This window comes from Impatiens glandulifera, chromosome 8, assembly GCF_907164915.1.
Source record: "Impatiens glandulifera chromosome 8, dImpGla2.1, whole genome shotgun sequence".
Taxonomy (NCBI): Eukaryota; Viridiplantae; Streptophyta; class Magnoliopsida; order Ericales; family Balsaminaceae; genus Impatiens; species Impatiens glandulifera.
In genome coordinates this window covers 4,618,007-4,640,200 of record NC_061869.1, presented here as the reverse complement: position 1 = coordinate 4,640,200, position 22,194 = coordinate 4,618,007, and the positions used below count along the sequence as shown (strand labels likewise).

General features: G+C 33.4%; 4 protein-coding genes across 5 annotated transcripts; 3 read left to right on the top strand and 1 right to left on the bottom strand.

Moving 5' to 3' along the window:
- Nucleotides 1–216: 216 nt before the first annotated feature.
- LOC124912216 (extensin-2-like) lies at nucleotides 217–2,172 on the top strand. Its single transcript, XM_047452783.1, has one exon. The coding sequence runs from the start codon at nucleotides 284–286 to the stop codon at nucleotides 2,162–2,164; it is 1,881 nt and encodes a 626-aa protein (XP_047308739.1). The 5' UTR covers nucleotides 217–283; the 3' UTR covers nucleotides 2,165–2,172.
- Nucleotides 2,173–4,744: 2,572 nt separating this feature from the next.
- On the top strand, nucleotides 4,745–7,017 carry LOC124912217 (extensin-2-like). The gene has a single exon (XM_047452784.1). It carries the CDS (start codon nucleotides 5,070–5,072, stop codon nucleotides 6,885–6,887), a length of 1,818 nt encoding a protein of 605 aa, XP_047308740.1. The 5' UTR covers nucleotides 4,745–5,069; the 3' UTR covers nucleotides 6,888–7,017.
- A 361-nt stretch (nucleotides 7,018–7,378) lies between these two features.
- On the bottom strand, nucleotides 7,379–16,085 carry LOC124912138 (E3 ubiquitin-protein ligase BIG BROTHER-like). Of its 2 annotated transcripts, none has more exons than XM_047452702.1 (10): nucleotides 15,865–16,085; nucleotides 15,686–15,731; nucleotides 15,038–15,122; nucleotides 14,773–14,945; nucleotides 14,237–14,471; nucleotides 12,914–12,948; nucleotides 12,233–12,277; nucleotides 8,718–8,845; nucleotides 7,895–8,003; nucleotides 7,379–7,809 (listed from the first exon to the last, which is right to left on the bottom strand). In XM_047452702.1, the coding sequence occupies exons 4-10, from the start codon at nucleotides 14,911–14,913 to the stop codon at nucleotides 7,759–7,761; spliced, it is 744 nt and encodes a 247-aa protein (XP_047308658.1). In that variant the 5' UTR covers nucleotides 14,914–14,945; nucleotides 15,038–15,122; nucleotides 15,686–15,731; nucleotides 15,865–16,085; the 3' UTR covers nucleotides 7,379–7,758. The 2 variants fall into 2 exon arrangements, with proteins under 2 accessions (XP_047308658.1, XP_047308656.1); XM_047452700.1 differs by having other exon boundaries at nucleotides 15,869–16,085.
- A 3,907-nt stretch (nucleotides 16,086–19,992) lies between these two features.
- Nucleotides 19,993–21,727, top strand: LOC124911952 (60S ribosomal protein L31). Its single transcript, XM_047452496.1, has 2 exons — nucleotides 19,993–20,137; nucleotides 21,330–21,727. The coding sequence occupies exons 1-2, from the start codon at nucleotides 20,052–20,054 to the stop codon at nucleotides 21,610–21,612; spliced, it is 369 nt and encodes a 122-aa protein (XP_047308452.1). The 5' UTR covers nucleotides 19,993–20,051; the 3' UTR covers nucleotides 21,613–21,727.
- The last annotated feature ends 467 nt before the right edge of the window (nucleotides 21,728–22,194 follow it).

Below are 22,194 nucleotides of genomic sequence, written 5' to 3'. Positions count from 1 at the left end.
AGATATTAAGAACATTGAGATAATATATATGGTTAATTAATAAATATAATGTAATATGACTAACTTGTCACGTTGTATCTAACAACCTGACATGACCCACTTCATTGTCAACGGAGGGGTTAATAAAAATAATAAGTTGGGATGCTTCAAAGGGTTCATTTATTATTGGGATAAAATGGTTGAGAGTGCTAACATGACTATATAAAAGGCTTCACATTCCATTGTAAATGCATTCATCCTTCACTATTTCCATTGAATTCACCCAAAAAAAAATATAAAAAAAATGGTTACTTATAGGCCTTGGGCACTTTGTGCCTTGGCTGTATGTTTGATGGCGGCTAGTGTTGCAGCCGAAAAGAAATATGTATACTCGTCTCCGCCACCTCCATATGTGTACTCGTCTCCACCACCTCCTTATAAGTATACATCTCCGCCGCCGCCATTATATATTTACAAATCTCCCTCACCGCATCCTTATAAGTATACATCTCCACCACCGCCTCCTTATAAGTATACTTCTCCACCACCGCCTCCTTATAAGTATACTTCTCCACCACCGCCAACTTATAAATATACTTCTCCACCACCGCCACCTTATAAATATACATCTCCACCACCGCCACCTTATAAGTATACATCTCCACCACCGCCGCCATATAAGTACACATCTCCACCACCGCCGCCATACGTTTACAAGTCTCCCCCACCACCTCCTTATAAGTATACATCTCCACCTCCACCGCCATACATTTACAAATCTCCCCCACCGCCTCCTTATAAGTATACATCTCCACCCCCGCCGTCATACATTTACAAATCTCCCCCACCGCCTTCTTATAAATATACTTCTCCACCACCACCATCATATGTGTACTCATCTCCACCACCGTCGGCATATATTTATAAGTCTCCACCACCACCATCATACGTTTACAAGTCTCCCCCACCACCTCCTTATAAATATTCATCTCCACCACCACTTTCATATGTTTACAAGTCTCCACCACCTCCTCCATATGTGTACTCATCTCCACCACCACCACCATATGTTTACAAGTCTCCCCCACCTCCTCCATATGTGTACTCATCTCCCCCACCACCACCCTACATTTATAAGTCTCCCCCATCTCCTCCATATGTGTACTCATCTCCACCACCACCACCATATGTTTACAAGTCTCCACCACCTCCTCCATATGTCTACAAGTCTCCACCACCACCTCCATATGTGTACTCGTCTCCGCCACCACCACCCTACAATTATAAGTCTCCCCCACCTCCTCCATATGTCTACTCATCTCCACCACCACCACCATATGTTTACAAGTCTCCCCCACCTCCTCCATATGTGTACTCATCTCCGCCACCACCACCCTACATCTATAAGTCTCCCCCACCTCCTCCATATGTGTACTCATCTCCACCACCACCGCCATATGTTTACAAGTCTCCCCCACCTCCTCCATATGTGTACTCATCTCTGCCACCACCACCCTACATTTATAAGTCTCCCCCACCTCCTCCATATGTGTACTCATCTCCACCACCACCGCCATATGTTTACAAGTCTCCCCCGCCTCCTCCATATGTGTACTCATCTCCCCCACCACCACCATATATTTATAAGTCTCCACCACCACCGCCATATGTGTACTCATCTCCCCCGCCTCCTCCATATGTGTACTCATCTCCCCCACCACCACCATATGTTTATAAGTCTCCACCACCTCCTTCTTATAAGTATTCATCTCCACCACCACCATCATATGTTTACAAGTCTCCACCACCTCCTTCCTATGTGTACTCTTCTCCACCACCACCATCATATGTTTACAAGTCTCCACCACCTCCTCCATATAAATACTCATCTCCACCACCTTCACCATATGTATACAAGTCTCCACCACCACCTCCTTACAAGTACTCCTCTCCGCCACCACCAACTTACATTTACAAGTCTCCGCCACCCCCTCCTTACGTATACTCATCTCCACCACCCCCTCCATATATATACAAGTCTCCACCACCACCTTCTTACAAGTACTCCTCCCCGCCACCACCAACCTATTTTTACTCATCTCCACCACCACATCCCTATGTTTACTCATCTCCACCACCACCTTCTTACCTCTATAAGTCACCTCCTCCACTTTATTACAAGTGATATATTCCTTACCTTGATTAAGAAATTTATATACAATATGTAAGTATTATGATGTATATCCCATTCTATCTTATTTTTACCTTCTTATAAATTAAAGATAACAAGAAGATTGAAATTTGAAATATAATTAATGAAATTCTCTTCATGTATATTTTGCAGGTTCTAATTTAAAAGAGAATAATTGCTGCTATAATGGGCCGGGGATGCTTATATCTTTGGGAAGGAGACACTATATATGCATCATCCTAACTCAACAATGCAGCCAATATAAATGCTTGTTATTATTTTAAATATTCTTTTGTTAAACTTCTCTTATAAAGTCTTATAATACATATCAATATATTTAATTTGCTGAAATATATTTGGAAATTTATGAGGAGACATCTTATTCATATCTTTATTAATTAAGCCTTATTGGAAATTGTTTAGAAACATATGATATTGATAATAAAATTAAAAATCCATTTACTATAAATATTGATGTATGTAAATAAAATGAAAATAAATATGCTTTCAAATAGTCTAACTAAATCAAACTGATCTTAACCAAAACCCCTATTTGGGTTCGTTCTTCACATGGATTAACATTAATTTTGTTGAAAAGGGGTTTTGTTTTGATATGTTGAAGTTTTGTTCATTCTGTATATACTATAAAAGAAATAGACAAAAAAAAAACGATGTTATAATCCTTACCAAAATACATTTTAAATTGGTGAAAATTCGAAAAAAAATAAAAATAAACCGCCGTATCAAGCACTCAAAAGAAGCTACGGTAATAACACCAAATATCATATTATATTCAAATTTAGATATTATTACACAACAATTTCTTAGTGTACAATCCGGGGTACACAATTTAATATAATAAATGAAGAGTTTAAATTTTGGACCATCACTTTCAAAAAAAAAAAAAGTTAACTTTTAGAAACACTCAAATTCGGAGATGGGTATGTTTGAGAAAAAAATATTTGAAAAATATTGGTTTTAAATATATTATTAAAATATTAATTTAAATAAAATAATGTTCTTGATTATATACTTTAATTATATATATATATATATATATATTAATATATTTAATAAAATTTGTTTGTGTTCAGCTTCAATACTCTAGTTTTAGGTGTTTTCAAACATTTTACGATGAAAACGTTTTTGTGTTTATGAGTTGGATCTGTTTGATTATCATACATATTTTTTTTGTTACATTTTATTGTGGTAGGAGCCAATGTAATTAAAAACTGAATTTAATTTATAAACTTTATTTTCAATTTAATTTTGATTGATATTTATATTTATTATATTATTTATATTTTAAAAATATATGTTTATTAATTTAATTATAATTAAATGATACAATACAAATAATTTATTTATTTTAAATAATTTTATATTATATTAGAGACTCTTAATAGTATGAGAATCATAATATTATGTCTTTATTTTTTTTGTCACCACAATTTGAACGGTAAAATTCTCTAAATAAATTTATTTATTTTTCTCATTATCATGAATATTTTATCTTCGTCTTATTTTACCAAACAGGACAAAAAATAATTTTAAATATATTTCATCTTTAATAAATAAAATTAAAAATTAAAATTAATTATATTAAATAGTATGAAACTAAAAAAAAGAGTAAATTAAGTTAAAATCAAGACAAATAAAATGTAAAAAAAAGTTTAAAATTTAGTTATCAAAATATATAAATAGTTCATATTAAAATAAATTATATATTTATAAGTTAGGATAATTATACTTTTTATTTATATTAAATGACATTGTAATATTTAAATTATGACTAAAATAATATTTTTATATTATAATAAAATTTACTTTGACAAAAATCTCAAAAAATGCATAACAATTTTAAAAAGTTATAAGATCAATTAGATAAAACAAAATCAAACGGAACCTAAAATTAATATAGAAATTGGAGCTGGAATCGGGCAACAAACAAAGTAAACAAGTGTTTCCTAAACAAGCCGTCTCGATTTAAAAGAAAAATAACTTAATAGAATTAGAGGTTCCATGATATAGTGATTTTTCTTATAATTTTATGTCAAAAGTTTATAATCATTGCAACCCAATTTTTTTTTTATGTTTTCATTTTGATTTTATTAAAACTTTAAAATATTTCAGAATATAAAGGTATTTTATTATTTGTATTAATAAACTGTTATATATAGATGTTATATGTATTACAAGAAAGTAGAGTTATTACATTCTATTTCATAGTTATGTTTGATATTTAAACTGGAAAGAATGGAAAATATTTGGTTGCTAAACATTGTCTCATTGAGATCAATTATTGAATTGTAATATCATATATTGATTCATTTCTAAAATCAGAATTAATTAGAAAGGGAAAATAGGGTTGACAATTTATAAGTGTAATCCTTGTAAACTTCAACTACTATGTATGTATGTGGACTAAATACATTGTTGGATACAAGTTATTGATTTAATCATTAATACAAGTTCAATTAAAGTTGTTTTTTTCTCTAAGAATATCCTTTTTATATATATATAATAAATTAAGAGGATTTTGATCAAGGAAAATAATTGTAAACAAGAAGAACCGGTTGGGAAATGGGATGTCGGTATTTCTTAATTTAATTCATTTTTTTTTCATATTTGTATATGTTACAATATCTTGCTTAATTAATAAATGTAATGTGATGGACTTGTCACGATGCATCTAACAACCATGATATGACACTATTCATTGTCAACCGAGGGATAATAAAAATAATATAAGTTGGAAGTTTCAAAGGGTTTAATTACTTAGTAAACAAAAGGGGATTAATGATTGAGGGGTGGTGAAATGACTATATAAAGGGTTCATGTTCCATTGTAAATGCATTCATCCTTCACTACTTCCATTGAATTCAATAATAAAAATTAAATGGCTAATTATCGGCCTTGGGCACTTTGTGCCTTGGCTATATGTTTGATGGCAGTTAGTGTTTCGGCGGAGTACGAGTATTCATCTCCGCCGCCTCCATATGTATACTCATCTCCGCCACCATACATTTACAAATCTCCACCACCGCCTCCTTATAAGTATTCATCTCCCCCGCCGCCTCCTTACAAATATACATCTCCCCCTCCACCACCTTATAAGTATACATCACCACCTCCGCCACCTTATAAGTATACATCACCACCTCCGCCACCTTATAAGTATACATCTCCACCGCCGCCACCTTATAAGTATACATCTCCACCGCCTCCACCATACGTTTACAAGTCTCCCCCACCCCCTCCTTATAAGTATACATCTCCACCACCGCCACCATATGTTTACAAATCTCCCCAACCACCTCCTTATAAATATTCATCTCCACCACCACCACCATATATCTACAAGTCTCCGCCACCTCCTCCATATGTATACTCATCTCCACCGCCACCACCCTACGTTTACAAATCTCCCCCACCACCGCCATATGTTTACAAGTGTCCTCCATCGCCGCCATATGTTTACAAGTCTCCCCCACCGCCGCCATACGTTTACAAGTCTCCCCCACCGCCGCCTTATAAGTATACATCTCCACCACCGCCACCATACGTTTACAAGTCTCCCCCACCACCTCCTTATAAATATTCATCTCCACCCCCACCTCCTTATAAATATTCATCTCCACCACCACCTCCATATGTGTATTCATCTCCACCACCACCACCATATGTCTACAAGTCTCCACCTCCTCCTCCATATGTGTACTCATCTCCGCCACCACCACCATATGTCTACAAGTCTCCACCTCCTCCTCCATATGTGTACTCATCTCCGCCACCACCACCCTACGTTTACAAATCTCCCCCACCTCCTCCATATGTGTATTCATCCCCACCACCACCACCATATGTCTACAAGTCTCCACCTCCTCCTCCATATGTCTACTCATCTCCGCCACCACCACCTTATGTTTACAAGTCTCCCCCACCGCCTCCTTATAAGTACTCGTCTCCCCCACCACCTCCTTATAAGTACTCGTCTCCCCCGCCTCCTCCATATGTGTATTCATCCCCACCACCACCACCATATGTCTACAAGTCTCCACCTCCTCCTCCATATGTCTACTCATCTCCGCCGCCACCACCTTACGTTTATAAGTCTCCCCCACCGCCTCCTTATAAGTACTCGTCTCCACCACCACCACCACCATATGTTTACAAATCTCCCCCACCACCTCCATATGTGTACTCATCTCCACCACCACCACCATATGTCTACAAGTCTCCACCATCGCCACCATATGTCTACTCGTCTCCACCACCGCCACCATATGTTTACAAGTCTCCACCACCTCCTCCCTATGTTTACAAGTCTCCGCCACCTCCTCCATACAAATACTCTTCTCCACCACCTCCATCATATGTATACAAGTCTCCCCCACCTCCATCATATGTATACAAGTCTCCCCCACCTCCATCATATGTATACAAGTCTCCCCCACCTCCATCATATGTATACAAGTCTCCCCCACCTCCATCATATGTATACAAGTCTCCCCCACCGCCTCCTTATAAGTACACATCTCCTCCACCACCACCATATGTTTACAAGTCTCCACCACCTCCTCCCTATGTGTACTCATCTCCACCACCACCCCCTTACATTTATAAGTCTCCACCGCCACCTTCATATATTTATAAGTCTCCACCGCCTCCTTCTTACATTTATAAGTCACCACCTCCTCCATTCTATTACAAGTGATCTATTCCTCACATCCTTTACTAAGAAATTGATGCTACACTTGGGTTTATGTAAGTATTATGATGTATCTACATAAGCTATCTTAACTTTTACCATCCTATTAGAGATACCAATATATGATTAAAATCTTTAAAGCATTTTTCAATGTAACTCAATTCCTTTTATTTTGCAGGCTATAATTTGAATTTGAAGAGAGAATAATTGCTGCAAGAATGAAGATGCTTATATCATTGGGGAAGGAATACTCATCATCAAAACTCAAACAAAGCAGCCAATAAGAGAATAAATGTCTGTTATGCTTTCTAATATTCTTTTGTTAAACTTCTTATAATGTTCTCAATATATTTAATTTGATGAAATATATGTGGAAAATTTATGAGGAGCCATCTTATCACATCTTCACTAAGCCTTAATAGTAATTGCTTAGAAACAAATGATTCAGTTTAATATAAATATTGATGCATGTAAATATAATTAAAAGGCAAAGTAGAAACATGAAAAGGAATATGCATTCAAATAGTGTAACGTGGATTGTAGATTAAAAAATGTGTTACTAAAACCCATTAATTGTCACTATTCAACCGATACAACTACTGAATCACCAGAACAAACAAACCCTATACCCTCTTTCTGTTTAAAACGCTCAAACCCTCTGCCTTTTGGTTGTCACTATATCTAACAAAATGACAAACTGAGCTAAATGGTTGGTTCATGTAGAAAATTATGGAAATCCTCCAGGTTTTAAAACATTCATCCAATGTCATTCGAGTTGTTGAAAAAATCAACATATAAGCCTATATATCAGGTAAAACCAAGAAATTGAAGCTGACTCTAGAACAGAGATAGGGAGAAGGAAATGACCAGTAGTATCCTAGTGTTTTGATTCATCTCCAAACACCTCGGTGTAACATATGGGGCATGCCTGAGAAGAAACAAGGTGAACATTTCGCCAATGAATAAAACCAGTTGAAATCATTTCTAAGGAAAACATGTGATACGGAGCTCACCTTGTTGATGCCAAGCCACTTAGTTCCACAACAGACATGGTAGACGTGTTTGCAGGGAAGGGTAATCTGTTTATCACCTCTTTTGTATTCCATCTGACATATTACGCACCTGTTTACAATGAGATAATGTCCGATGAGATCATTCTTGGTTGAGGAAAAACAAGGAAACCGGGAATATGCCCTGATTTTGCTTGACATGACAGAGAATGGATCAATATACTACATGAGTTTCTAGAAGTATTGCCTTGGAAATTAAGGTCATCGGTATCAGTTAGAATGCATTTACATCCTTGTTTGATCTTGGGTTAATTAGGGTTTTCTAATAAATAAAACATGTATCACATCACCTATCATTTCAACCATCAAATTACTTAATTCATCTACTAAAATACCAAAATACCTTTACTTTTTTTTAATAAAATTTAAATTTTAAATAGATGAGGACATTTTAGTGATTTAATCCAAAAACCCACTTTTTCACTAAACACGATTTTGATCATGAATAAAACCCAACTAACCCCACATCAAACTGATGTCAGAAGCAAGAGTGATACACTTCAAAAGCCATCTGACAAATTGCATGCATATGGCAAGCTAGGATGTTAATAAAAGATAAAAAGTACATGTATCCAATCTGATTGGTTAAGATCTCCAAGTTTAATTAAAGAGCTATGTATTTTGAAGATCACAAGTCCAATTGGTTCATGTAAAAGAACAGAAATCGATTTTCAAAAATAAAATAAAATATAGTAAAGATTTCTTACTCCATTATATGGCTGTAAAGCCTGTAATAGTAAACAAATAGACCAAGCCAGCATGTTACCTCTCAATTTTTGAGTTCTTTCTGGAGAAGAACCCTCTCTTAAATTTCCGGACTGGAAGTAAAGATATCAAATCTGGAGCTAACCCCCGGCTCTCAGTTCCAACTACTTCACCTAGTTCAAGAAGTTCCTATACATGAATGCTGGGTAGTTAGTGTCTTGGAACTAGAACACATCATTCAACAACAAACACTAGGACAACTTCCTTTCATTTGCATCCCAAATCCACATGGTGAAAGGAGACATGTACATATATAAGAGGGGATGAAAGATGGGTTGCCTTTGAACCCAGTCCATATTACCCAAACAAAGTTCACCTTTCCCAAATAAATTGGGATATAAAAGGTTTCAAGAATTAGTAGCGTGCATGTGACTGTTAAATCCAGAAGAGAGCTAGTTATATGTGTTTTTGACAAATATTTAAAAAGCCTCTCTCTATGTACTCTCTCGTTTGACATCTCAATGAATTACCTAATAAGATGTCCCTCTTCTCATTCTCTCCCTCAATACTCTATCACCCATGTCACTGCACTTAAAAAATATTACACAAAGCAGAAAAATATATATAGCTAAGCACAAAAAACAAGAAAAAAAATTAATAGAGCACAGAGAACAGAACGGGAGTAGTTGAGAACTGAGGAAATCTCAACCTTATGGGTTAACAGCTGGACCCTCTCTCTTCTTTCTCCTCCTCTCTCTCAAGTTTAAAGAATCAACAATATCTAGTCGGCTGTGTACAAAACATAAATAATAGATGGAGAGAGCACTTTGATACACCTTAATCTCGAATTAGGTATATATATATTGAAATGACATAAATAATAGAAATAGAATAAAGAACGAAGAGAATATAAGATAATACTTGAATTGATAGAAGAGAGATAGAACCCTAATAGGGTGAATACAATGGGGGAGAATAAGAAGATAGAGAGAAGTTGATCTTGAGAGAATTCTTGAATAATGTCTAATATGTTTTCTATAGACCCCCGATCTCTTCTTTATATAGCCTCCACCTACCATAATCAATCCTCAGCCGAATATTGTGTAGATTATATTATTTTCCTTATATACTCTCCAGCTGCCATAATCAGTTGCCCGTCAATCTCACATTTTTAATTACTACCTTATTAATAATTATTTATTTCCATATAAATAATTATTAATTCTAAATCAATTAATATTCCATATTTTGTCTTACTGCCTTATTAATAAGGGTTACATCTACCCATCAACTTATTTAGGGTTAAGAACCCTAACCCTAATAATCCCTCGTAACATTAGCCTCTCCTTCAACATTTGTTCGACCACGAACAACACAATTAAAAAAAGAAACCAACTTATTTCCAACAAACCCAAGTTTTGGAAATTCATGTTCCAACCAAGATTCATTCTCCCTGTAAATAATAAACGAAGGTTTAACTGACACTCCCAAGTATCTGGTGGCTCTTCAAACCACACAAATTGCTTCAAAATATCTCCCAATTGTAAGGCATAAGAACAATTGCAAAACTCTGCATCCGGTGGTTCTTCCAACCATAATAAGTATTTGCATCGCATCAATGTTTTATGCCATAAAATTTTCTGAAAGCAAGATCCAACATCTTGAGATTTCTCGAACCACAAAATCTGGACGCAATTTGGACTTGGCGCTAAGTATGCTTGAGAAATGGGATCAAACGACAACATCTTATCTTCAAGGCCCAAAACATCTTCAAATATTTCTTTAAATTTTACTTCTCCCAAGTCAACCCGATAATGATCTTCTTTTCCAACGTAGGTTGTCTTCGCATTCTCTTTGTCATCGTACACTTGTGAGACTTGCAAATAAATAATCGAAGAACTTGAATTATCGAAGATTTCTTCATCGAGACTGAGATTGTCGTGTTTGATATCATGAGTATTTGAAGTCTCTATTTCTTTTCCATAACAAAAGTCTTCAACAGGAGGTGCGTCTTCCACTTTAGAACAAACATCATTAAAAGAGGTTTCGTCTTTGTTTAGAGCCGAATATGTCAATGGGGAAGGCATCGATTGTGAATGTGTCAATGTGGAATGTGTCGATTGTCCAACATCTTCTACAGGTTGCTTGTCATCTTCCAGTAACTCATCGGATTCGACTATCAATTTTTGACGATCGTTTTCCCACTTTTGCCTTGTTATTTCTTCATCGGCCTTTTGTTTCTGTCTTTTAATTTCATCAGCGATCCTCCATGATTTTAACAAGTCGGTTATTTGTTGACACTGTTCCGCGATTACCTTCCACGGTTCTGGCTGCACTTTCTTTTGTATATGTCGTGGATCGTCCCTTACACACGACCCAAACTCACGTCGCACTAGTTGTTTTAGCTCTCTCCACGTCAATCCTCTGCTGAGAGTTTTCATGACCACGTGTTCCCTAAGCCATCGTAGTGCCTTTTCCCTCATGTGACTTGCCGCAAGATTAACCTCATCTTCTTCAAGCGTGTCGTTAACCCGAAAATATCTTTCTGCCTCATAAATCCATTTTTCGACATCTTCTCCAAAGAATTTTGGAAAATTCATTTTAACAACTCACCACACTTTATTCATTCATGCGTCTGACTATGTTTACAGCTTTCATTCAACTACCCGTCGATGCGTGTTTCCACAATATTTCCAAGAACGTTGCTCTGATACCAATGATACACCTTAATCTCGAATTAGGTATATATATATTGAAATGACATAAATAATAGAAATAGAATAAAGAACGAAGAGAATATAAGATAATACTTGAATTGATAGAAGAGAGATAGAACCCTAATAGGGTGAATACAATGGGGGAGAATAAGAAGATAGAGAGAAGTTGATCTTGAGAGAATTCTTGAATAATGTCTAATATGTTTTCTATAGACCCCCGATCTCTTCTTTATATAGCCTCCACCTACCATAATCAATCCTCAGCCGAATATTGTGTAGATTATATTATTTTCCTTATATACTCTCCAGCTGCCATAATCAGTTGCCCGTCAATCTCACATTTTTAATTACTACCTTATTAATAATTATTTATTTCCATATAAATAATTATTAATTCTAAATCAATTAATATTCCATATTTTGTCTTACTGCCTTGTTAATAAGGGTTACATCTACCCATCAACTTATTTAGGGTTAAGAACCCTAACCCTAATAATCCCTCGTAACACACTTCTTCCACTGTGGACTTCTTAGAACCATATTCTTTGTCAGGCTTGGACATTTTATTATTTGAAAACCCTAAATTCTGACCCAAATTTTAGAAACCAAGACTATCCAACTTTGACGCCCATGAACCCATAAAACATAAACTACCTAGAAAAAACAGGTTGCGGTTTGGAAGAATTTTGGGTTAGTCCGTTTTTTTGTCAGGCATTTTGCTAGATTGGATAGACAATTATCTGGTTTTGTTCCATATGAAAAGAACATCGAAGCAATTTGTGTGAGACATATTACGTAGATCACAAGTGGAGAATGATAAAAGCAATAAAATTCCTTGAAAAAAAATCTTAGGACAAACCTCATAAGTCATATTGTCAGGATCAACATTGTCTTGCCAAATGACCTGCAAATTACATGGAGGATAAAGATCAAATACAAACCCATTTCTCTTTGTAAAACTGACCACAATCAGTTCAAGAAGAAAAGATAAAATGGAGGAAATTAAAACAATTAACGTGCTTCCCCACGATAAATGTGACCCCGTTGATTAATAAAAAAGATTCTCACTTTTCAAAAAAATCAATCAACATGCAATATTGGGTTCTCAGTGTGCTTAAAAGGATGTAGTGGAAGGTGTTTACATTTATCTTAAGAACAATAAACAAGTACTGCCACACTGCCAAAAGTAAAAAAGAAGAAACTATGAGACATGGTATATTCCCAAACATGATAGTATGTATTAGAATCACACAGAAGATGTGCATGCACTAGCACAAGATAGCTCCATGTGAAATGTCAAAAGGAAAAAAAATCCAGCCATGGTCCACAGGTACACATGAATCACTCACCAACAACTTCTTTTGTTTGCAGATCAATCAACAAGATACAAAAAGAAAAATATTATTAAATATATATATATATATATATATATGTAAACATATGCAGCAAGTTGTCAACTTTTCACAAGTGCATGATTTCAGGCCATGTTACAGTCTTCGAGTGAGTTTGCTTCCACAAAGTAAACAGAGAGCATTTTCACCTCACTATCAATTGAACTTGGCTGATCCCGAGGACCTGAAAAGTCACAAACAAAGCATTTGTAAAGTAAACCTCATACATTCAAAAGTCTACTGGTTATTAAATGAACAAAAGGTATCATAAAAGCACAGTAACTTAAAAACATGAGCAAATAATAAATGCAAATCTATCAAGAATGGATGCCCTTGCCATGTAGATTGGTATCTAAAATGTAGGTGAAACACATTAGTAGTCATAGATGAATCATGAAATATCTTTCCTGTTCACACATTATGCAAATTCCATCATAAATTTGATACAGTATCCTTTGCAAGATATTACACACATGCATTATTGGATTTGCACTAGGAAACATGAACCAAGTGCTAACATTAATGCATTAAATATTTACATACAAAAAAAAAAAGTGTTGTTAGATATGTACTTTTTTGTAAATGTGAGTCTCTTTTCCATAAATCCATGATAAATGCAAAAGTCATGTCTGTCATGGTAAAAAGCAAACCATAACAAACTAAGTCAGCCTATCAATATATGTATAAGTAACATGACTGTTGCATTTACTAGTTATTTTGGTTAGCTCTAAAAGAAACAGGAAGAGAAAGAATAACTGCAACTAGGTTTAGAACTCCCAAACATCTTTCTGGTGTTGCAGCAGGTTCACCATACAAAATCTTTCTTAACTACCCGTGCAAGAAGCAGTATTGGACAAAATGGGAAAGAAGTAAAAAAACTGTAAAAAACAGAAGGCCAGCATAAAGATATTTATTAAGATAGCCACTGATAGTGAATACAATGGGATTATTCCATATTCATGAGAAAAGTAAAAATTGTAAAAAACCTAAAGCTGCTACGATTGTTTTAACCCATGTACGATTATTTTATCCCATGAAGTTAAGAGATTCAAATTCAATGTTCTCACCATCCCCCAAAACTAAGTAAAATAGTACAGTTACATCTTTAGGAAATGATATAAAGAATTTCTATGACTAGACCTTATCGGATGATATAGGCTCAATCGGAAGGGCTGGTATAGCTTGTTGTTTGGAAGACAGTATTTTTCTCATTGGTAATGCCTAAACCCATATTAATACAGTACAATTGCTGCAACTATGAACGTTTTGGATATCCATGTCCAGTATCGCATGGGAATACCAACCAGATGATATAATAAAAGAGTGCGAAAGAAATACCAATGGACTTGCTATTCTGGAAAACAGATTGATACCTCATTTCATTCAATGTTTGATTTCATCATGAGTGAGCGCAATATTGAAAAATAAACATATATTTGTGAAGTTCATAATCTAAATAGTATTCGACTTACATTCTACATGGACAGGCGTGTTTGCACCAGCATTTTCATTCCATTGTGTAGTCGCTGCATCTGTGTGTTCATTGAGGATTGTTTGAGAGTTCTCGAAGTGCCTATGGTATTCATGAACTGTGGATGCATCATCATTGTGTATCTGGCCATTGTAACAATCATAGTATGAAAAATTTCCTGGTTCAGATAAGCCAAATTTGTAGAAACTAGTTTGCATTGGAGGGTACACGGTCTCCTGCAATAGCCAGAGAAAATCTGTCATGAGAAACAAAGGTCCGGTATGATTGACTCCTCTTTTCCATGCAAAATGTTTGTCGCAAAAAGGATCTTTTACACATCATTGTGCAAAGGACATACATACCAAGTTCCCAAAAAAGTTTAATACATGGATTTATTTATTCCAAGGCAAGAGATTATTGGAATCCAAAATATAGAGATTTTCACTCATATAGGTGATATGATGTCAATTGTCAGCGGAAACAAGAAGTATTACAGCTTGTTGAACTTCACAAGAATCATTTATTCAGTAATGGTACCTGAGAGTGTACAGAATCCGCAAAAATCAAGTTCACATGCTCATAGGCTAGACCTTCAAACAAATTTACCGAACTTCCAGCTGAGTTATATGGAAAGCAGCCATTTACATAGTGAACTTCCATTTGCGGGTTCCAGCTCATCTTCTACCAGTTTTCTTTCATACAATCTAACACTGGAAACCAAGGTATAAATTTCAGAATTAGATGTTACAAAATGCTGTAACAAGCTACAGTAAAACAAATTGAAGGAAAAACATAAACAAACCTGATAATTGATGTGCCAAAAAGTCAGCTTATTCCATCCAATAAAGATTTAAAAGGAATTAGTCACCATCTATATGTTACAGGCTCTGCACATCTCGACATTATAACCAGAGTGAATGTCTTGATAATGAAAAATCATAAACAGTAGGGTTTTAAATGGAAATTTCCACAGCTAGATCCAATTAAAAGGAATCAAAAATATTTTACTTTCTTTCATTTAATATGAATCTGTATAAATTCATAGAGTTATAAATCCTGCAATCAATCAACAACAGCACAAGCCAATTTCAACTTGATTTCTAGTGATTTTTTTCGATGAGTTCCTTTTAGATGTTTTCTATGGTTCCTAATTGCATTATCAGTGCACTTACAAGTATTAAAATATTTCCACAGCTAGATCCAATTAAAAGGAATCAAAAATATTTTACTTTCTTTCATTTAATATGAATCTGTATAAATTCATAGAATTATAAATCCTGCAACCAATCAACAACAGCACAAGCATATTTCAACTTGATTTCTAGTGATTTTTTTCGATGAGTTCAATTTAGACGTTTTCTATGGTTCCTAACCGCATTATCAGTGCACTTACAAGTATTAAATATCAAAAATGGAAACGAAAACCATATAATGAGATCAAATTCAATACCTGCATCACATTCCCGTGTTATCCTGTACGCAATCCTCTACTAGTACTGATTTCAAAGGATTTTATCGCACAGGAAGAAAAACAAAGATGAAATCAATCAAAACGATTCATCAACATTGGCGTGAAATGAAAATAAACACAAAGAGTGATTGTTGAGATGTATAAAGAGATAAACGAACCGACATTGATCGTTTTTTGAACGGAAGTGCCTTTAGCTGACGAAGCGAATAACTCTATGGACTGGACGGAATCTATCTATCTCTCTTTCTTTCTTCAAAGTCCGTTCTCCCTTTCTCTTTCCCCACTCTGTGAACTGTGGAGGTGGCGCCTATGCAGGATTCTGCAGGCTCGTAGACACGCCATTTCTGTTGGAAGAGAAGTTATTCGCTACATCACGTTACACACCACGTGAGATGGGAGGATCATCACTAAAGAATTTGAATCTATGTGTATTTAATTAGTAAATATTAATTAAAAAAACAACTTAAATATTTTGAGTTGTTATATTGTAAATATAATTGAAGTGTAAATTTAATTAATTCAATTATTTAAATATAGTATATTCAATTTTAATAAATTCGATTTTATTATATTTTGTTATATATTTAGGAAATTTGACGAAAAGACCATAATAACGGGTCTAATTCGAAAAATTATTCACGCTTCATAAACTTTGCAAAAATGAAATTCGCGCCCTACAAAATGTCCGTTTTACCCTTCTCGCGTCCACTTACAGCTCATTAACGCGGATGTGGTAAAACGTGTATTTCATAGTATATAAACTTAATTTGCCTTCATTTTTAAAAAAATATTTTAATTCATAACTCTCTCTCTCTAACCCACGACTCTATTATCCAACTCTTCAACATCAGTTCAACATCATTATCGATCAACTCTCATCATTGTTCGTCGTTCGTCTCTTTGTTCCTATATTCAGGTAAATTTAGGGTTTATATGTAATGTTCTTATTATTCTAGCGTTTATGTGTATATATATTGATGGATAATCATTAGCTTTTAAGGTTTATGTAGTTTTAGGATTTAGGTGTGTATATGATGTTGCTTATCCGATTTCCATCAATATCCGTGTATTACATCTACATCAGCGTATTGTAATGTTCTTATTATGCATGCATGCATGGTTTAGGGTTTATAATATTCGTGTATTACTACTTCACGAGCATTGTACGTATGTGTATATTGAAATGTCCGCGTATTACAACTTGATTTGAATTGTTTGTTATGGTTTATCCAATTACCATGTATTGTCTGATGTTGCTTACTTGAGTTGTTATGTTTACTTCACTGTTGTTTGTTTCTTACTTACTTTTTCTTCCTTTTTTGTAAATGACGTCAACAATAATTCCTGAGTTTGTTCAACAATAATTCCTGAGTTTGTTGTTAAGGTCTCATCCAAACCAATCTGTCAAACATTGTCACCAAGTTTGTTGCAATGAATCTAATGGAAAAGCTAGAGCAAACTCAATCCCCATTTTTATTCAAAGGAGTCACGTCATTGCGGTTTTTAGAAACGATAATCCATTAAATGCTCATCAGGAATATCAGCTAAAATTCTATGCAAATGAAGTTCCTCGTGTATGAAGAGAAGATGTGATTCGGGATGAAAAAGTACGCCTTGGTCACAACCTCAAATTTGGGAGAATCTTTGCGGTGGAAACCATTTTCAATCAAGTTGAAAAATGTCCACATTTGGTTGTAAAAATTTTAAAAGTAATATGATAGTTAGAACATGAGATCTTCACTCAAGATTTGCGTCCTGCTCTGATAAGAAAGATGCATGGAAGTTGGGGCTGGTATTCCTAGTTTGAAATTATCTCTTCGTCTTTGACCTAAGGAGGATAATAAATATCAAACTCATCCGCATGGTCGATGACATCGACACTTTCTCCAATTTCCATGGGGAAAGTTGTCTTTCAAAACAACTTGAAGGGTTTGAATAGGGACCTGAAACACTTCAAGTCGATATATCTGGACAAGAAGAAGCCATAGGGAAGAAGAAGAAATACAAGAAGGTCGATGTTTTTATACCGTATTTGGGTTCGCACTAACCTTTTAAGTGTGGATCTATGAGATATCAAAACGTTTGTCCCCAAACTTGCCCAGAGGATGCTGCTAGCACATAAGTCTGTCTGCCCAAGGATCACTATGTACAAATTCAGCAGGAAGAGCATCGACTTTGATCTTTTCACTGCCCTGCAAGGCAAGATTGTCAAAAAGATGAAAGTGTCTGAATAGGAGAAGATCTTATATGGTGGGGAGGAGTTTGAAGTTATGTGAGATAATTTGTATAATTATTTATTTGAACTTGATTCTAGAAGGAGCAAGGGACGGACCCAGGATTTCGAACTGGGATGGGCTTGAAAAAAAATTAGGGTGGGCTTAAAATAATAACGAGAAAATTTTGAAAAAATACAAGTATATAAAAGTAAAATTTTATCATTTTTTTAATAATTAGATAAAAAACAATGAATTATATTGATTTTTTTTAAGAAATTAAGGGTAATGTCATATTTTTACCGTTAATTTTTTTTTAATTTTTTTTTCGAGATGGGCTTCAGCCCACCCGAGCCCCTACATAGATTCGTCCATGAGAAGGAGAAAACATGAAGAGATTGAAGTTATCAAAATACTCATATGAGGAAGAGAAGACAAATTACTCACCTCATCACCTTTAATTAGATCTTATAATGAAAATACGCATTTTACAATATCCGCGTTTCATGTAATACGTGTATAATAACTTACGCGTTTTATATGAAACGCAAATGTGATAATACGCGTTAATGAGCGATAAATGAACGCGAGAGGGGCAAGACGGACATTTCGTAAGACGAAAATCTATTTTTGCAAGGTTTTATGAAGCGTGGATCATTTTTACCCATTATCCTGACCATTTCGTCAAATTTCCCATACATTCGTGAATTTAATATTTTGGATTTTAATGAGATCAAAATAGTTGTGTTGTTTGAACTTTGAATTTATTTGATTGGTCATTCAAATTATTTTAAAGAAATAGTTTTTTTTATTTATTTATAAAGGATCATTTTAATGCCCTACGAGTGGTTTGATCTTTAGTAGTAACGTCACCACCATCCATTTATTTTTGAATATTTGTCAGTATTTTCGAAATTTCTCTTTTTAGTTGATTTGTTTGGTAGATCACATTTTTCAAACACTAATATAGTTTATAATAAATTAAATCGTTTCAAATTATATATATATATATATATATATATATATATTATATATATATATATATATATATATATATATATATATATATATATATATATATATATATATATATATATATATATATATATATATATATATATATATATATATATATATCAGTTTTTTCAAATAATTTGGTCATCATATCCTATGCATAATCTTTTGTTTGAATAAACAAGTTGTTTGTTAATTTTTTGCGGGCTCTCTCACAACTTTTTTAAAATAATATAAAATTTAAACTATACTTTAAAAGAAAAGATAATTTTGAGAAATTTTGGAACAAAGAAATGTGAAAGAAGATGATTCTCTCTACTCACACTTTTTCTTTTTTTTAAACCACAATATTAAAGCCACTTTAATTTTTTAATCGTTTTCTCTACTTTAAATTATGAAATATTCTTTTTAAATATTATTTTTAAATTAATACATACAAAAAAAATAATTATTGTAAACACTAGTAATAATTTTTTAATATTAATCAATAATTAAATGAGGACAATTGACTCATAATATTTTTTTTATATAAAATAATTAGTTACAAAAAAAAAATTCCAAACTCTCTCTTAACAAAATAATTATCTAAAGGTATACACTAATATTGTTGAAACCTTTTTATTAATATAAATATATTAATTATGATAATTATTTTTATCTTTATACATTAACACACACAAACACAGATTATATACGAGTTTAAATTAGAAAATTACACTTCAGTTATAATTTTAATAAGAATTATGCTAAAAGATCAAGCTAGTATCTCCCAAATTAAAAATAAATAAATAAGTATTGATTTCTACATATTGCAATTTGCATTACAAAATCTGCTAAAAAATTATAGTTTAAAAAAAATAAAAATAGAAGTTATTAGTTCACTCTAAATTTGTTAGGAAATAAAAAAAATATTTTATTTATTTTGTATGAAATTTTATGTGAACTCTTTAAAAACCATAATTGAAGTGGGCTTAGGGTTAAATTCCTCTTCATGAAAAGCCCACCGGCCCAATTATATCCTAGGGCAATCCTTTATGTATCAATTAGGGTTTAAATAACACCTTCTTTAGAGATTTATACAGAGAAAGTGAGAGAGAGAGAGAGAAGCGGCGACAAAAATGGTGGAAAAGGGAAGCAAAGGAAGGAAGGAAGAGGTAGTAACAAGGGAGTACACCATCAACCTCCACAAACGCCTCCATGGATGGTACCTATTAACATTCTTACTGCTAGTATACTTTACTTTCATACATTCAAATGAAGATGAATTTCTTCTTTGATATCTTTCTTACTTGCTTTGATGTTCAGATTGTTTCGCTTTTCTCGTTTGATCTGATCAATCATTTTCCTCCCTTAATGCTTTCATTGCTGCGACCTTTGACTAATTGGATTGAATATGATAGTTAAAAACATAATCTTAAACTGATTTGCTTGTTTTTTAAATCAATTTTAATAATATTGTCTGATAATTTGGGAATGAGGGTTAGTTAGCATGATGGGTTTGAACTTCTTAGGATGATTGCTAAAGAGATTCATTGTACGAATGGTTTTTGTTAGGTTTCATATCAAATCCGTGTAAGAATCAATTGACCCTAATTGGAAATCAAAAGTTTTGATTACAAATTTCCAATGTCTGATATCAGTTTTGATTTTGGAAGAGATTTTTCTATAGTCTTGAACCCTAGTTGCTTTAGCATTGTGTAACCCTAATTTTGTTGAATTTAAAGATTCTTGTCTGCTAATTTGGAAATAAGGGTAATTTAGCATGAGTATGCATTACTGAAGATTTTCATTGTAGAAATGGTATTTGCTAGGTTTCATATCAAACTCGTGTAAGAATCAATTGACCCCAATTTGAAAACTTAAGTTTAGATTTCAAACTTCCAATGTCTGATATCCAATTTTGATTATGAAAGAGAATTTGCTATAATCTTGATGAACCCTAGTTGCTATAGCATTGTGCTAACCCTAGTTTTGTTGAATTTCAAGATTATTTTCTGCTAATTTTGAAATGAGGGTAAGTTAGTATGCATTACAGAAGAGATTCATTGTAGAAATGGTGTTTGTTATGTTTCATATCAAACTCATGTAAGAATCAATTGACCCTAATTTGAAAACTTAAGTTTAGTTTTCAAACTTCCAACGTCTGATATCCAATTTTGATTATGAAAGGGATTTTGCTATAATCTTGAACCCTAGTTATAGATTTGTGCTATAACTTATAAGTCAACCCATGTTTTGTTGAATTACATCTTCAATATTAGAGATTCTTATTATTATACTTCAATTTGATCAATTGCATCCTTTTCTGTTTCTGTAAATCAGAGAGACATTTTTAGCTGTTTTTGTTATGAAAAGACAATATTCATATCTGATCTGTTTATGTTATCTTTGTTTAGCACTTTCAAGAAGAAGGCTCCTACAGCAATAAAGGAGATCAGGAAGTTTGCTCAGAAGGCCATGGGTACCACTGATGTAAGAGTGGATGTTAAGCTTAACAAGGTTATTTGGAGCCGTGGTATTCGAAGTGTTCCAAGGAGAATTAGGGTTAGGGTTGCCCGCAAGAGGAACGATGAGGAAGATGCTAAGGAAGAGCTTTATTCGCTTGTTACCGTTGCTGAGCTACCAGCTGAGGGAATCAAGGGATTGGGAACTAAGATCATTGAAGATGATGATGAATGAATGATTTTTGTTTAGCTCAATTAATTTATGTTTTATGAGTGAGTAATATTGGCACTGACCATCATTTTAGATTTTGTTTTTGGTTCTTAATATTATTGATTTGCACTTCATAACATTCATATGCTCATTTTGCTTCTTTTGTTGAGGTTTATTATTTCTTTTAAATTTATTAAAGGAAATCATTAAAATATTATTACAACATTTTTAGACCCTTGTCTACTTTTTAATATTTTAGTTCGTTAAAAATGTATGGTTCTTAAAAGTCAAGATTTTAAATTATATTAATATTTAGTTAATAAAAAGTTACTTGTTAAATTTTTGTTATTTTACATTTATGATATTAAAATTTTGAGTGTATAAATTACTTTGTTTCTATAAAAATAAAACAGATTTGTATTTAGAAATTCAAACAAAAGTTATTACTATTTTAAATAAATAAATTATATTATAATTTTCACTGTATATTGTAAGTTTCATATCATTATTTTGTAATTATATTATTTCTTAAATATTTTTATATTTAATTATATATATAATAAAATAATAATATATAACAAATATTTTTTTAAAATTAATTTTTCA

Coding starts and splice junctions, on each gene's coding strand:
- LOC124912216 (XM_047452783.1), top strand. CDS start 284: ATGGTTACTTATAGGCCTTGGGCACTTTGTGCCTTGGCTGTATGTTTG.
- LOC124912217 (XM_047452784.1), top strand. CDS start 5,070: ATGGCTAATTATCGGCCTTGGGCACTTTGTGCCTTGGCTATATGTTTG.
- LOC124912138 (XM_047452702.1), bottom strand. CDS start 14,913: ATGAGCTGGAACCCGCAAATGGAAGTTCACTATGTAAATGGCTGCTTT. Junction 12,278..12,913: donor CAAGTTCAATTGATAGTGAG/GTGAAAATGCTC, acceptor TGTAATTTGCAG/GTCATTTGGCAAGACAATGT. Junction 7,810..7,894: donor AGTGGCTTGGCATCAACAAG/GTGAGCTCCGTA, acceptor GTTTCTTCTCAG/GCATGCCCCATATGTTACAC.
- LOC124911952 (XM_047452496.1), top strand. CDS start 20,052: ATGGTGGAAAAGGGAAGCAAAGGAAGGAAGGAAGAGGTAGTAACAAGG. Junction 20,138..21,329: donor CACAAACGCCTCCATGGATG/GTACCTATTAAC, acceptor ATCTTTGTTTAG/CACTTTCAAGAAGAAGGCTC.